Source organism: Glossina fuscipes, unplaced genomic scaffold, assembly GCF_014805625.2.
Source record: "Glossina fuscipes isolate IAEA_lab_2018 unplaced genomic scaffold, Yale_Gfus_2 1, whole genome shotgun sequence".
Classification (NCBI taxonomy): Eukaryota; Metazoa; Arthropoda; class Insecta; order Diptera; family Glossinidae; genus Glossina; species Glossina fuscipes.
The window spans coordinates 161,755-179,875 of record NW_023998415.1 but is presented as its reverse complement, the minus strand read 5'-3'; the positions used below and the strand labels follow the sequence as shown (position 1 = coordinate 179,875).

At 34.8% G+C, this 18,121-nt stretch overlaps 1 protein-coding gene across 7 annotated transcripts in view; it reads left to right on the top strand.

Annotated features, from left to right (window-relative positions):
* The window catches only part of LOC119645248 (protein trachealess), a 101,028-nt gene extending 84,903 nt beyond the window's left edge, over positions 1-16,125 (top strand). For 6 of the 7 annotated variants that reach the window (XM_038045349.1, XM_038045350.1, XM_038045348.1 and 3 more), the window contains 6 exons: positions 2,692-2,759; positions 7,281-7,578; positions 7,703-7,824; positions 8,958-9,151; positions 9,232-9,338; positions 9,412-11,027. In XM_038045349.1, coding sequence (XP_037901277.1) covers positions 2,692-2,759; positions 7,281-7,578; positions 7,703-7,824; positions 8,958-9,151; positions 9,232-9,338; positions 9,412-11,027 — 2,405 coding nt within the window. Of the gene's footprint in view, positions 1-2,691; positions 2,760-7,280; positions 7,579-7,702; positions 7,825-8,957; positions 9,152-9,231; positions 9,339-9,411 lie in introns of all 7 variants that reach the window. The other variant, XM_038045343.1, reaches the window with a different exon arrangement.
* Positions 16,126-18,121: the final 1,996 nt, after the last annotated feature.

The following is an 18,121-nucleotide window of genomic DNA, read 5'->3' as shown; positions in this document are numbered from 1 at the left end:
GAAAGAGAGAAACGAAAGATCTTTGCATGTTGGATAGTTTTAAAAGATTCTACGCTTATTTAAGCTCAATAAGAAAAGCTTAAGTTCATCTTAAATGCTGATAGATTTCGATTTCCTCTTAAGGCTTAATATTGTTGACACGCCCCAGTAATATTTCGATCGGCATATGGATATCAACAGCCATTTGCTCCCATTTATTATTAATTTTTTTTTCGAACCTTTCTTTTTTTTAATAATTCAATTATAGGATTTTACGATTATGACCTTTGGCCAAATATGAAAACAATAAAAAAGGAAGAAAAACCGTAGAAACATCCAAAATGTATTCAATAAATCTTCCCTTAATAAAAACAAAAAATAAAACACACACACACACACACACACACACATGTTTACTTAAGTATGATTATGATGATTATTCTAACACTCACCCACACAACCTTCAGCCTCAGCCGCAATGCTTAACAGTTGTTTCGACAGCGTATTGCCCCTAAGCTCCGTGCACTCCATACACATATGCACTTAAGACCTTCGAAGGCGATAACGAGTGGCATAAAAGAAATCTCTTGAGTAATGTACGTAATGTTTGTGGGTGTGTTTTCTTTTTCATATACATACATAAGTTAGCTTATGGTCATTTTTATGCTCCTTTTCCTCCTTTTTTTTTTTTTTTTTTGCCAAACAATTCACTTTTGCCTTTCAGGAAATTTTTTTATGACTATTCAATAATAATAAGATTTTCCTTTGGAAACAGAAAAAAGAAATTGTGTGCATGTGAGTAAGGGTGCGTGTACGCGGGCGTGTGTGCCTTGAAATGTAAGGCGAATCCGGATTTGAACATTTTTTATGATCTTATTTTTTTATTCTTAGGTAAAAACAATGAATTATGCATAAATAAGTGAAGCATGCTTACATAGATATTAACATAAAATATTTACAATTATTGCAAACTATTTCTCATTGCAATGAAAATGAAAATCAAAATTATTTTTACACTCTACAACACACATGGTACAGACTATGTTCGATTTCTGTGGGCGTATGCAACATCCAATTTTTATTATACCGATCGCTTCAGAATCATTTTCTGAATCGGTCTAAAACTCACTCTCCGTCAGTTCGTCTGAAGTCTCTCCATTTACTGATGTATTATGTCTACAGGCCGTAAATTTTTGAGATATTTTGATGATATTTGATGCGCTTTGACGCAAGGACGAACGCTCGTTGCATGGAAAAAACTTGCAATTTTCGATATTTTTTCAGAAACGCGCTGTGTAATACTATGTCGACATTCTAAATTGATATGAAAAATTTAGTTAGATTGGGGCGAATCTTTGAATCCCTTTCATACAACCGTCCCTACGAAAATTGAATGTTTATATGGTAAAAAGATATGATTTCAAATATTTCAAAGAAATCAACTTTACCGAATTTGGGCTACAAAGATTTAATTTTTGAACCACCGCATACATGCCGAAAATGACTAATTGACAATCTTTTATGATGAAATTCGTTTATGATAGTAATTTGACATGAAAATTAAGTGGACCAAATTTGAGTATATGTCTTGGATCCCATACCATTCTCACGAATAGTCAGCCCTTCAGAAAAAGGTTTAACATTTTTAAATGGAAATTGGTCTTTCGTAGCAATTTAGCAAAGAAATTAACGGCAGGGAATTTAAATCACATAAGTCTATTTTTTAAAACCTAACATACACATATAGGGGTTATCATGAAATGCCAACCCTTATATGGGGAGAAAGCCTAATTTCTAAAAAATGATAACATTTTTAAGACGTAAAATTCCAAAATTTGTATCACGTGATGTGATGTTTTGAGCATCCTCCAATGTGCGGACTTTCATGCGAAGTATGCCTTTGTACGAAAGTAAAATGTAATTTTTGATGTACTGTCACCAAAAGTGGCGAATATTTGTATTATATGAAGTGATGTAGTGTATCTAACGATCTTCCTTGCACGACTATAATATCCTTACTTGTTTTCTCCGTTTTAAATTATTTTTTATTATAAAATTACGTTATCAAAGTTTGGCCACCTCTTGGTGGTCTATCAAGTAGTTGACAACAATAGTTATGCTGTAAACATTTATGTTCAACGAAGCTTAACAAGTTATTATATATATGTATATATATATATATATATATATATATATATATATATATATGATAGATTGTATATCTAAGATGATGAAGAAATAAAAGAAATAAAATTAACCAATAAATATGAAATAAAATTCAAAAAAAGGAAAGCACCTAAAAAATATCTCACTATCAATAAGAAATATTTTCACGCGCAATTTTTATTATTTCACACCAAGTAAACCGTAAATAGATTTTCAGGTTTATTGCGTTATTGTCTAATGTTAATATTAGAGGGATTCACTATTTAAAACGTATAGATAACTATGAATATAGACTTGATATTATATATTTATATACATATGCTGGCATTAATTTTTTTATTTTGTGGTGGAGAAAGTTTTTCTTTTAAATCGATATTATATATTATATCAGAGAAACATCTATATCATCGCATATCAATATTACGCCTCAGAGTATTGGTTAATATACTCATCATTTATAAGCTACGTTAAGATTCATTTCCGTTTCTATGCTTAAGCGCATACATTAAAATAAAAGTGTTTTTGTATTTTCTACAAATTTTGCAGGTGCAGCCATAAGACGTAATCCTGCTGTCGACTCATATGAGCAACATCACGGTACCCACATATTGCAGGTAAGCCTTTAAAAATATCAATCCACCATTTTTACTTAACCAATGCATGTATTATGCAAATCATATTCATTCAGGAGCAGACTGAACGCGGTAAACATAACAAAGCGTGCACTCTTCTCCTTAATATTTAAGGAAAGGAAAAAAATTTATAACAATCTTTTTCGAAGTGAGAAAATTCTTTAATAAATTGTGATTATTGTCAAAACATATATATTATATCTCCTATGGGAATGAACGGACACCCACAGTGTAGCCCGTATGGTAACGAAAAAAAAACGATAAGTAAAAATACTGTAGTGTGGCATTAAATACCATATATCAACCTACAGCTATCCGCACAACGACGTTTCAAAATAAATCGTTATATGGGAAGTGATCGAAAAAGTGGTCCGATCCGAAACACTTTCAATAGCGTTCGTCCTTGGCCAAGAACATGTTAGTATAGCAAATTTTTTCAAAATACCTCTAAAATTGCGGCTTACGGGTTGAACGCAAGAAAATAAGACGAATGGACAAATGGGCAGGCAAGCTCAGAATAACCCAACGAATTTATCTGTACGATGAAAAGTGGGTCTATCTAAAGATCTTCCATGTGTTGCATACATCCGCACAAACAAATATGCACTTGTAATACATACGACATTCCAAGTCGTCATTTAAATTCCAAGTTCCCATTAATTATGGATAAACTGATTAAGTTAATGTTGATTTCAAAATTTAACTTAACACTAGTAAAAAACATAAGATTTAAGAAAATTTTTAGTGTCTTAAAATGGCGATTTTGCATATTGATCCATAAATCAAGCTATAGCTAATTAAGAATATATACATATATATATATACATATATATATATTTTCAACTCAACTACGTAAATACCAGCTGAGTTAAACTATATGCAAACAATTATACAATCGACAATAAGTCAACATTATAACACCAAAGGGGTTAGCCAAAAGTAATTGTATCTATATCTATAAATTCATATTTCAATAAAAAAAAATTAAACCGTACTTGTGCATCACCCCAGCTCTTTTAAGGCTTAAGGATTTTAAGGCTTCGCTGAGTTAGCTCTTACTATAATAATAGTCACGTTGAACCAATTTTTAATGATAATTATCGTCTACATATGACATTGGCGATCAACAAGCCTTTTGAAGGGTTAATTTTAGACTAAGCATTGAGTCAGATAAATGAATTATATTGTGGACCTTATTTAAATTCTTCCTAAATACCCTAAGTGAGGTAAATAACTGTTAATTGCTTCTACATTGGTAAAGCTTTATAAATTGATAGCTTCTAGAGGATCGACCAGGAGCATTTATGTAAATTTCACTCAACAGGGCATTCGATCAATTTTACCAAGAATTAAATCCCAGGCATAAACCGAAATTTATCCAGGGAGGGCAATACTGTGAGTAATAATTTATCTTGATATGGTGGTAAGGTTACAAGGTGGCAGGTTCCTTAATGCAAAATCCAGGAATTGTTTTTGCACCGATTCGATCGCTTCCAGAAAGCATTTATTACTGAGATGATAAGCTACAATTTTTAATCATCTTTTGCTTAACAGATGATTGGAATCATTTTTAAACATTTGGTATATGTAATACCCAAAAATGTGAAAAGCAAGTCTTAGCTCTCTATCGTAATGGTTACAACTGGAAGGACACCTGCAAGCACAACAACGCATAATTGGGTAGATAGACAAGCAATTTTACTCAACCAATTGCAGTTTTTCTTTTGTTGTATAAATGTTTGCAGGCTCAGTAGCTATTTTAGATGACAAGTTATAATGTATTTATGTAAATGGCATGTTATCTCCATTATCAAAATGTGCTCTGATCGGGTAAGAGTGCCAAGTTGCTGTTTTCTACCTCAAATTTTGCAAGTTTGAACAACTCAACAGCAATCGATAGCCAGACCAGTGATTAGACGAGCAGCCAGACGGCCTTGCGGAAAAACAGACAAACTAACAAAAGTGTTAAATCAAGTAGAAATCTTGTGCTGCTCAATTATATACATATGCATACTTTAAGAATCTCTACATAACGAAAATGAAAACGTATAAAAATCCCTAAAACGATCCGAGAGGGCCTATAATCGAAAACAACTATATAAAAATTGCTGACCTTTTTATTTAAACAGCTTGTTGAGCGGGTCATCTCCCACGTAAAATTAAAAAACTATCGCTTGAAAACAAGCTTGTAGGTTGCTTGAAATTAGCGGCTAAAGGACGTCGCTAACGAGTTTGCTATAGCCGCATGTATGCGATGTTGATCTAGATAATACTTGGCTTCACAAACACAGCGATACTTGCCATTAAGCACATCACCTAATCAATTTGTTTAGTTGCCTGATGCCATACTTTTAAGAAAGTCCGATACTGAATGGCCTCTAATGAGCTGTAATTGAAAAATTTTGATCTACTCCTTATGGAATTATTTGAAGTTATTAGCCTACAGCATACACTGTAAACTAGATTTCATTCATATATTAGTTTGGGGAAAAAGAAATCCATTATTTTTTCGGTAGATGGCTGCACTGATAGATTTCTCGTAAAGTATCGATCAAACAATTTCAGATGTATGCTCGTTGGAAAGGTGACATTTCGCAGTAAAAAAAATTCTTTTGCTGTTTTTTGTTTGGTGCATTCGGTTGTGAGTTACAGCGTGTTAAAAATGGAAGTGAACAAAGAGCAAATTTGGTACATTTTACAGTTTTTCTTTGACAAAGGCGAAAATGCAAGCCAGGCGGCTAAAATTGTGAATGGTGTTTATGGTTCCGATACTGTAACAGCCAATTATGTGCAATTTTGGTTTCGTAGATTCCGTTCAGGAATTTTTGATGTTAAAGATGCACCACCTCGCACAGGTAGGCCGGTCGTCGAAAATGTCGATGAAATCGGAGAAATGATCGAAGTTGACCGGCATGTTAGCAGTCGTAACATCGCCCAGGAGCTAAAAATCGACCATAAAACAGTTTTAAACCATTTACACAAAGCTGGATTCAAAAAGAAGCTCGATGTTTGGGTGCCACACCAATTAACAGGAAAAAACATGATGGATCGAATTTCCATCTGCAAAGCCTTGGCCAAACAGAATGAGATAGACCCATTTCTTAAACGGATGGTGACTGGAGATGAGAAATGGATCACATACGATAACCCTGTGCGAAAACGATCGTGGTCAAAGAGCGGTGAAGCACCTCAAACAGCCAGGAAGGTTTTGCTATGCATTTGGAGGGACTGGAAGGGGATTATTTATTATGAGTTGCTTCCATATGGCCAAACGCTAAATTCTGATCTCTACTGTCAACAACTGGACCGTTTGAAGATATCGATTGACCAGAAACGGCCAGAATTGGCCAACAGGAGAGGTGTCGTGTTCCACCAGGACAACGCTAGGCCACATACATCTACAATGACTCGCCAGAAACTTCGGGAGCTTGGCTGGGAAGTTTTAATGCATCCGCCATACAGTCCGGACTTGGCACCAAGCAATTATCATCTTTTTCTTGCATTGCAAAATTTCTTTAATGATAAAAAATTGGAATCTAGGGAGGATTGTGAAAATCGACTACTAGAGTTTTTTGCAAATGGAGACCAGGACTTCTATGAGAGAGGCATTTTGAAGTTACCTTTAAAATGGCAACAAATCGTACAACAAAACGGTGCATATTTGACCCAAATCGGACAATCCGAAGCATGTTAAATAAAGTCCTGAAGTTCATATAAAAATAATGGATTTCTTTTTCCCCAAACTAATAATAAAAGCGAGCTCAAAATTAGTGAACAAAGTCTAGGAAGGACTTTGGTAGCTGATTTAATGAATTTATATTTAGAACTTCATATCGAATCGAATAAACTTCAATATAGAAAAAAGTTTTTCCTGCATAAATGGCCGCAACATTGAAAATATCACATTACAATTAGAAACCCGAACCCTCATTAAGCTAAAGATGTCTTTAGAAAATATTAATCGCTTTTTTAAAGGATTTTTCATTTTAAGTAACTCCTTACTGAAGGGCGTTGAAACTAGTAACAGAGACTGGGAGCTCTTCTCTTAATTAGAAATTTCTTTAAGAAAGCTGATATAACTATAGAAGAATATTTCTTAGCACAATTGTTAGCATTCTCTCCGCGTAAAAAAAAAAAAAAAATATTAAATAAAGTGTAAGCATAGACGGACAGACTCGATTTAATGGTATGTCTTTGTTTGTATTCTCATCTATCCGCCAATTCGTGCCTCCATCTACCCATTTGCTCACTTATTCGGCCTTGCCTCACTGTTCCTCCGTCCAATGTTCGTACCATCTACCTGTTTGTCATTCGGAGCAAGCTTGCGTTTACATGCATTAAGCCTGAGCGTGGCAGGAAACATATTTATAAGAATTTTATGATAAAAAAATGTATAAAGAAATACGGTTGCATATCCCTATGTTAAGAACGATTAGTGCGCTCCTGTGTTGCCTTTGTTGGTATTTATCGCTCGTGTTTTGTTCTTTATTTTCTACTGCGTAGTCTTTAGATGGTTTCATTTTGGCCGTGGCTGCTGATGGACGTTTCCTATATGTATCTGAAACAGTATCGATTTATTTGGGTCAGAGTCAAGTGGAAATGACAGGCTCCAGCATCTTCGATTACATACACCCGAGTGATCATGCCGAAATAGCCGAACAATTGGGTTTAAGCTTAACGAGTAACAGCGGAGTAACGAGTGCTGGTAGTAATAATAGTGGACCCCCTGGTCTAGCCTCACCTCATTCGGGAACTTCGGACGACGGTATTGGTGCTAATCATGGTACCAACAATCCCGATGGTAATTTTCATTAAAAATACAAACAAAAATAAATAAATAAAAATAAACGATTCAAAATATAAAAAAAGTGTCTTTCTAAAAATGATCGAAAATACACATATTAAAAATCAGTCTATATTTGCAGTCTCCGCACAAATGTCTGTGTCTTCCAACAGCGGCTATAAAGGATTCGAGCGTTCCTTTTGCGTACGCATGAAATCAACTCTAACAAAGCGTGGCTGCCATTTCAAATCATCCGGGTATAGGGTAAGTTAAGCATTCCTAGTTCCTTAAACCGTTCATGGTTATCGATAAATATTGTGTATGTGTATGAAATTCTATAAATTATTTTGTTTAATATTCAATTATTGCTATTGTTGATTATTGTTATTATTATTGTTGCTGTTGTTGTTGTTGTTGTTCTTGTTTATTTTCATTTCTGGTCCCTATAAACTCTGTATAGTAATGACTTTCTCAAAAAATTTTTTTGTTTTTATTTTATGCACATGTTTGAGTAAAGACGCTTTCTTTCTCCCTTTACCATTATGTCTATATTTATTTGTATATTTTATCCCCTCATCCACTTCCCATCTTCGTATCTGCAGGCTAATAATGATCAATCGGTCAGTGGTGGTAAAAATGCTAAAACATCGGGCACCAATTATTCGGTACGTATCAATTAAAATCAGTACACAATCAATTTTGAATAAAAAGGAGCATTTTTTTTTGAATTTATTGCTTTCGTATCACTTTTTTTCTTTCTTTCTTTTCTAAAACGATTATGAAAAATTAAAGAAAAATTAAATACTAACTAACCAAAAATACATTTTTTGTATATGCTTTACAAAATTCTTTAAAAACAATTTTTGTAATTTTACTAAACCACAAAATTTATCTGAATTACTTTGAAATTGATTTGAAAAGGAAATGAAAATAATCGAATAATTCCTTTAGCTGATTTTATTGATCAGTATCGAATATCCAAACATTTTATATAATGTTCTTAATATTATTTAAAAATATTTAATACTTATATTGTAACCTAATATATATATATACCGTTATGGACCCGCTTCATAGAACTTAAGATAAGAACGAAGATTTTAATGTAAGAATTGCCAGGTAATCAGTCCGTAACAATCGAATTCTAGCATTCTAGTTGCGATGTTAGCCACTATGCGGCCAAAATACATACTGCATTATATATATGCTGTGTAATCTTGATATAAAATCTACTACAACTTTAAAGAAAGTTCAGCTCATTTATTTAAGCTCTTGCCGTCTTTACTTGACAAAGGCATCCCTCGTATACTTTATAAAGTTTTTAAACTTTAACTAAATGCTACTTATTATATTCTCTACTTGCTATTCGCGTACTAAAGAGATCTCTTAAATTTCAGGTTATTCTCTTACTATGCAAACTGCGACCTCAGTATACATTTTCGCATTCGCGGAAATCTCAACCACCATTATTGGGTATGGTAGCGCTAGGTATAGCATTGCCACCGCCATCTGTGCACGAAATACGTTTAGAGTGTGATATGTTCGTAATGCGTATCAATTTCGATTTTCGCATAGCACACTGTGAACCAAGGTATGTCAAACTGGACAGATAACTAAATCATTTAGTGATAAAGGATATTACAAACGAAAAAATTGGATTCTTCGCTTTAGAATTTCAGATTTATTAGATTACAGTCCGGAAGATCTGGTAGGTAGAAGTTTATATTCCCTGTGTCATGCTGAAGATGCCAATCGCTTGAGAAAATCTCACACGGATCGTAAGTAAAAAGTTTTCACAAATTTATTTGGGAAGATATCGTTCCTAATGAATCTCGCGTTCGTATTTTGCAGTTATCGAAAAAGGTCAAGTACTAACTGGCTATTATCGTTTAATGAATAAAAGTGGCGGTTATACTTGGATGATGACATGTGCCACAGTGGTTTGTAGTTCCAAAAATGCTGATGAACAAAATATCATCTGTATCAACTATGTGATTAGTAATCGTGAGAATGAGAATTTGATTTTAGACTGCTGTCAACTTGAACCCAGTGTAGATAGCATTAAACATGAAGATCTATCAAGTAATGATAAAAATTCCGGTTCGCCTGGTGGCGATGCGGCTACAGGTGATAGTCATAGCGGCCATGCAGGCAACGATACCAAACTAACTTCTCCGAAGACCGAACCAGCTGATACTCAGCAACAACGCTCGCGTGGCCGAGCGCCCAACAGTAACAATGCAAATGTGAATAACGGTAATATGGTTTTAATTAAAGATAGAAATACTCCAGTAATTGGTATTGAATCGGATCCATTGCCTACAACTCTGGCAGTAACACCTGTTACAACGCCCGCACCGCCTATCACCGCCAAACGTAAGAGAAAAAGCAAAGCAACACAACAAATAGAAGCTGAAAATACAGAAGTCACTGCCGTTATAAATGAACCGAATACCAAAGTTCCTGCTTTAGAACGTGAAACGTCACGTACACGTTTACCCCCAATCATAGACGAACAACAGCAGCAGCAGCAACAGCAGCAACAGTCACATCAACCTGCACAACAGCAACAAACTCAGCAGGCACCTCAACCTACCCCGCAAGTCCAACAAACGGAAACTTCTGTTAAAGATTTAGAACAAGCAATGTCCAAGCATTTACCCTCACCTAATAGTACCGGTGCAAATAGCGTAGGTGGTCCCAATACAACCGACTTTAGTGCCGACGCCTTACTGAAACAACAACAACAGCAACAGCAGCAGCAGCAACAAAATGACAAGAGCAGTACCATACAATGGATAGGAACACCACATTATCAACAACCAGCACCCCCTAATCCCGCCACCGCTCTATTACGTCTATATGCTAATCGTGAAAGTGTGATACGAGCGACAGCTCGTCAAACACCTACTGGAGTATTTTATGGAGATCAGCAAACCGGTCCTCTACCAACACCGCCCGGAAGTGAGTCGTCGTACGACAACCAATACTTGCAATTGCACTCACACCCACAAAAGACATCAGCGGACGCTTTCACCAATCTGGTATCAACTTACGGTACATATCATCACAGTACCATAGATTATCACAATGCCATGACTCCACCCAGTTCGGTATCACCTAGAGATTCAAGTAACTCCCTTAATACAGCCAGCAAGACAACTACTACAGCTCTGACTAACAGTAATGGACAATATGATTATGCGGATCCCTTACGTGCGCAATACGCAACACCCGCCAGTGGCGGTAGTGCTAGTGGTGATGTTAGTACCACTTCAGCTTTACCACTTAAACCGCAGCCATACTCCGCTTCAGCTGCCATGCATCACAGCAATACCACAGATGCTGCCAGCGGCTTAACTTATAGCAACTTGGATCAACCTCAATATTTTACACCACATTCCTCTAGTTTTCACTTATATCACAAAGGTGCTCCGACCAGCGGTTGGTATTCAACCCCTTCATAGGTAGACCTAATACAAGACTGTCAACATTTTCAACAACAGCAACAGCAACAACAACAACAACCAGGCATCTCTCCTCTTATGTCGCCAAATTACGCAAGACAATTGGACGTAACTCATACACATGGCATCGCAACCAAAGATAGTTGGGATATTGTAGGAGCTTTAGGTAAAGTAGCTCGGATGTTTTTCAATAATGTGACGAGAAAAAGTAATTAAGTCGAATGGGAACACCAACAATATTACAATTATTAGGGAAAATTAAATAAAAACTTTTCCATATATTTTAAGGAAAAAGTCAATCACTTAATGACTTTTACTAAGCCCTGCTTCGAAAAGTTTCTTTCTCCTAAAGCAAACTGCAAACCAAGTAGATTTAATTTTCCATTCTCTCTCCTTAATTGTGTTTTCAGTTACTCAACCTCTTTAAGGCATATAAAAATTACAATAAAATGCCCATAAAATAAAGACATTACAACTGCCATCCTATAATGAGGTTAATATACATTTTGCAATGAAAATCTACTTCAACCGTTAATAACAGAACGAAGGATTACAATTTAACAAATAAACTTTTGCGACACACAAAGTCAAAGACCAAAGAAAGGAAGACCAGGAAAAGAAAATTTTGCAAAGGCTTTATAACTACCACAGAGCGCATGAGATTATACAAATTTTATTTTTTTTTTTTTCGTAATATTTCTGAAATACTTAAAAACACCCTGCTAGACGAAGGACTCAAACTGATAAAGTAAAGATTTCAAGTCCAAATAATTCTCTATTATTGTCTCTCATTGCGCTCGTTAGTTGTATTGTTCAAAAACATAAAAAGCTGTGACCTTTGCTTTATCGTCTCAAAAAAAATCATCAGTGAAATGTACCCTCATAGGGTGCTTTGCATTTTCTTCTCTCGCCTTCTCTCTTCGGCTTTCTCTTCGCCACTTCTTTTTTTTTTTTTGTTTTCTATTTTGTACTTTCCCCTTATCGTCTTTGACGAAACATACAACGAACTCAGAACTAAAATGGAAATATCAGACTTGGCGTCGTTCTTTCTGCAGTCACTCTCAAAAATGTACATTTAAGTAAACGATACAAATTTCCATGCACATCTCTTCCCAACAAATATTTTTGATCGTCGCAGCATACTTCGAATTTGAAATTTATATAGAACCGTGTATCCTTCCGCCAATGAAAGTTAGAGAATGACATAATCTCGATAGAGGGAACCCCATTACTTCCAGGTATTAGCACAGAGAAGTAACATGACGTTATTGATTTGAATCAAGCGACTACATTCTTATCCGAATCCGCTTACGAATGAACACAATTTTTTTTATTAGAAATACGAATAATTAATTTTTTTTACCATTTACCTTTACGTATATATGTCGAAGATAATGTTAACTACACAGTACATCTGAAAAATGCACATTCTCTCCAAAAAAGTACCGGGAAAAATGTTAAAATATTGAAATCTCATTATTTGGTCTAAACAGAGTATTCTTATAAAGGATTCATATAAACCTAAAAAGAAACGAAAAAAAACAAATTAAAAGTGTGATTAACGGGCAAAGTCGACAGTTCAATATCTTACAATACTTTACAACGCTTTTTCCAAAGTAAATATTCAGACGAAAACTGGTTTTGGAAATGATGCGATCCAATCCATTCTGAATTAACTGGCGTTTGAGCCAAAACAAACCAACGTGGAATTCAGAGGATAATTCTGTTGGATCGGTTCGTACACTGAAAGACGGGTTTATTGGATCTATTACAAAACATTCCTCGCATTAAAAACATCTGCTCAAATTTTATACGCCAGGTTTTACTTTAACATAGCGACTAAAAAAATCATTATATAAAAACTTTCCGCGAGAAATATTCGTATATTGTTTATCCATTAATTCACGATATATGAATTTTAATAGTTCATATCATTTTTTCGTTGTTATTTTTCCGACCAGCCACTGAAGGAACGTCCCCTATATCCGCGGACAAGGTGGTGATCAGGAAGAATTATGGGAAGGGAGGGGTGGAGAAACGGAGTAGTGTTTGTGAGCTTTCATTTTGAAACTAGAAACATGAGGTTCGGTGGGAAACATCGCTGTTACGTTAAGTACGGTTAAAAAACGACTAGTCGCGGAAATGTATTGTGCAGTACGCAGATAATTCCAGGACAAGTTGATGGGTACGTCGAGGAAGCTATGTAATCCTATTAAAGGACATAATTGGTGGCCAAAATTTTTCTATCTCTATAAAACACTTACCCTGGATGTGACTGTACACATGCTCTAAACATAGCGCACATTATGCCGATGCTGAAGGATATGGAGACTTTTGGACGCACTTTCGTTCTCCGTGAGCATCTGAGCCTATCGCTGTGTGCGAATGTGGGCCTTCAAGCAAATTTTGAATGCTCCCGCCCAGAGATACGAATTTAAGACTAATTTTTGCCAGATATACTCGGCGCAAATGGACTTTCGGCTGGAGTGAAAGATATTTTGCACCGCCTTAATAACCTTAAGCCCTCAGCTGCGTGCTTCGACACTTCAAACACATGTTCTGTCCAAAGAGCGTTTTTTATTCTCATGTCTAGCACATCTATATTGACACCAAAAGATAGGTATTGTTCATAACTTTTCCAGTGCGTTAGAAGACAGCCTTGAGTTTTGGAAACGTTGACGCCTAACCTTTTAGTCTGATCCCTGATTATTCACTGACTGATAATGCAGGGTTTGCTCTGTACATCGTTGCTGCATGGTCCCTTACTAAAGGAAAATGACCTATGCTGTCGTCTGGGAATAAAGTGGGTTCTCTGTTGTGCGCAGAAGGAGGTTAAGGAATACCGAAAGAAAAGGAGAAAGGACAGAGCCTTGTGATAGACATGCGTTTAAATAGAATTCGTTTGGGAGGTACCCGTCGATCGCAACTCCTATTGAGCGGTTGTCTAAGAAATTCGATATGAATCAAGCATGAACATGATATTGACACGAAATGCAATCGGCTTGGAGGCAAAAGCATCGCGCCATACTTCGCCGAACGCATTGGATATATCTAACGCAACAACCTCACTTTCGCTAAAGTGGCGAACAGCTCGGTTCCACTCTTCGGTAAGGTAGGACATTAAGTCACCAGTGGACCGATTTTTGAGAAAGCCATGTTGTCTATCGCCCATTAGATCGTTAGAATCTAGATATCTCGTTAGGTGGTAGTTGATCATGACGTCCATGGCCTTGGATACAGCGTAACACACTGCAATTGGGCGATAATTTGCAGCATTAGTGCAGTCTTCTTGGATATGGGTTGGAAAAGGACAAACTTCCAGCAAGTTGGAAAAACGCTAGTGTTGTAGCATTTGCTGAACAGATTGCGCAATGGTCTAGCGAATGTGTCAACAAATTTTTTTAGTACGGTGGCTGAAACGCCTTACCCGGGAACTTAACAAGTATTGAGATTGACAAGACGCTTTTTCGCGACCCTCGTTCAAAATAATAGTAGGTATCGAAGATGTGACTCTTTGGAGCGGTCACAGCGGTTGATTGCTATGTGGTAAATTTGAGTTTGAAGCAAACATTTCCAGCACGTTAGCTCTATCAACCGGGTCGGATATCACTTGATAGTTGTGGCGAAGAGTCGGAATCGATTCGGCAGATTGCTTTCTAATAACATAAGCTCGGGGCGGAAACAAATTGGGTACACAACCGCTACTAGTGAAAAACTTTTTCGCCGCGAACTAATCGGTTGCACATATTTCTAGACAAGAACAAGGAGAACAAAGATTTAATATTTACGTGGCCTTAAAAAGCGTTTGTTAAAAATTCCACGTTACTTATTGTGGGGTAGATTTTAGACGGATTACTTTCGCTCTAAACCTTTAGATAACCTTAATAAGCATAGCTTTCAAATTCTAGATCAAACTTTATTAGGAATTGTGAGTCTACCAACTAGGGCAGAGCTGCAAAGATTTTCAAGTTTTACTTCATGATTTCGTCTTAGATGTTTGTTTTTGCGACTATTAACCTTCCAGCATCCGATGACAGTAGTACGCATAGAGTAAGGGACGGAAGGGCGAACAAAACTTAGAATCTTAAGTTTACTGTATGTTGTTTTTGGAGTCACCACCGCGTACTTTTAGGTACTAAGAATGGAAAGACAAATCTATTATACCCCTCCTACTTCCCTATTGACAGGCATGACAAATGTGTTCGCACACCAAAGCAATGCTGATGAATAGACACAATATTTATCCTAGAACTGAAAGTTTTCGTATACCAAGGTACCTTCTAATAACATATAGAGAAAAAGTATTAAAGAGTTTTATCGCTTGAAACTCGTTGCTATTGTATATTATGTAACAACAATCATATTACGTCACAATGACGCACATTTAAATGCTGAGAATTCACTATAAAATCTTTATAAAAATACATTTCGTCCACAGTCTCAAAAGTTACATTTGTGTCAAAAAGTGAGAAATCTCTGAAAGAATTTACTAGTTTGCTGGTTTCCGCTCTGCAAAAGTGTCGATATCAAAAACGTAAGTCGCTTTAGTCGACTCTACATTGAAAAAATCTCAATAAAACCTTACAGAAAATCTCTTCATACTTATTTTCCTCATCTTATACCTTAAGGCATAGATATCGCTTCGTTACATATGTATATATCCTTAATATAGACGGAGAAAATGACATGAAATTTGATCCAAAGCTTAAGCATACATAGCGTAATCTAAGTAAGTAACTGAATAACTACTTACAACACGAGCAGAGAGAACAAATATTAGAAAAAAAAAGAATAATTGAATAACGAATGATCCACAGTTCAGATGTGAACCGTATACGCAATGCACTTAGGTTTAAATGTCAATTAATAAACGATTGACATTTTTCATACGGATTTATGTTATATAAAGAGAAGAAATATATTTCGAATAATAGGAAAGTGTAAATAATCTGTAATTTATTATGAACATTTATATTTATAAAAAAAAAGTTTATACTCTCTAAAGGCATTTCAGTTTCTCCAGTACTCATATTTTGTAAAATTAATCTTAAATGAGATTTATATTAAAAAAAGAAGAAAAAAAGAAAAATTATTTAAAACAAGCCCACGATAATACATTAAATGTTGTTAAATAATTTTTAAGCTTGTAAATTCATTAAAAAAAAACACAAAGACAAATGAAAAATTCAATACTCCTACTTATGTATATTATGATATAAAAAAAAGCTAAAATAAATTTCAAATATTACATAAATAAGTTCCCTTGCATCATAATCATGTAAGAGAGAAAAATGATTATTTCGTCATGAATCTAACTTTATATCCCAGAACCCGTACATATGTAAATGGAAAGGAAGCTTCAATTTTATACATTGAATATTCGTTTACATTTCGAATAAGAGCTATTCACCATTAAAGCCAAGTATAGAGCATCCAGAAAACTAATAAGAAAGCAGTAGATCTCTCTCTCTCTCTTTCTCTCTCTTAAAAGATATCAAGAAAATGGCTGAATTGTTTCTTCTTCTTCTTCTTCTTCTTCTTCTGTGCGTCGGAAAATTAACAATAGATGGTTTACTGTGCTGAGTAAAAAATGCTCAATTACTTAAGTAAGCTTAAGAGGCCCCCCTATAGAAAATATAATATGCTTGACTAGAATCAGATCTTTGATTGATTTAGTGACGCCTATCAATTCGTCCGTTCATCTGCTCGTCTGCCTGTAGACCCACAATTGAAAATGGGTCCTTTGAACTTCACAAAGCCTTATACATAGGCTAATTTTGTAAAAAAAAAAAAAAATCCAGCTATTTTTCTGTAACACACACAACAATATGGCTTTCCATATCCACGCCCTATAAATGACGCTAGAGTGAGTGCCCCTAAACAAAACGAAAAAATCGTGCCGAATTTCATTTCATTGTAAGCTTTTTTCAGTTTGTTTTTTTTTTAATTCTGCCACAGCCGAGCACAGTTTCGGTTACCATTTGTAATTATAAAGCGTATCCCATCCGTGAAAATAGTAGATTTTTTCAATTTTCTATTGCAAGACTAAATTTCGAAAAACTTTCCATCAGATCCGCCTGAGTGGTCTAGTAGGCAAATTACCTCAATTAACAGCGTCGTGGATTGAAACCTCAAGTGAGATAGAGTTTTCAATAAAGCCTAAGTTTTCCTATCATAATAGTAAAATATCTTACAAATTTTGCTTTTAAAATTCACGTGAATATTTATACATATTTTCGGAAATCTACATCTACAGAGATCTACATAGCTTCAAAAACAAAGAGAGTCTGTAGCAAAACCAATTTATATGAGAGCCAAAATTTTTTTGAACTCTTTTTCAAGATACCCCTGACAGATATTATTCCATGTGTTATAATCGATTGTACTATGGATGTACATTGAAATTTCATTGCAAATTACTCGCTCTCTAGTGGTGAATATTTAAAAGAAAAAATTAAAAAAAAAAACTTCGAAGACTTAGATAGTGTGCCAATATTCATTATAAAGAAATTTTGTATAAAAGTAAATTTGATTTAACTCTCGTTCTTCCTTATCTTTTGTTTAGAGTGATTTTTATGAAAAAAAAAAAATAATAATAAAAAAATATATAAGAAAAAAACATATCAAATGTGTTTTCTGTTATTTGAGGCAATATATATATAAACCAATCCGCCTTTTTATTAAAAAAAAAATCTGTTTTCTATTTCATTATTATTATTTCGTCCTTTTCTCTTAATGATTTAGTTAATTTTATTCTAGTTTTAAATAAATTGAATTAATGTAAAAGAGAAAAAGAACTTTATCTCATTAAAAGGTTTACATCAAATAAAAGATATATATAAGGAAAAAGTATATAAACACAGAAAATTCTATATCTTTAAGCATCATTTGCAAATTATTCAGTGTTCGCTATGAAAGAAAAAAAGAAGAGAAAAAAACAATTACCAGAAAATCTATTTAAACATTAAAACACTGCGGTTACTATTAACAGACATAAATTAAAAAATCAAAAAATAAAAAACCAACACAAGTTGAATATTATAAGGTATTATAATAAAAAAATATATAAAAAAATACACGAGGCCTACACAAGC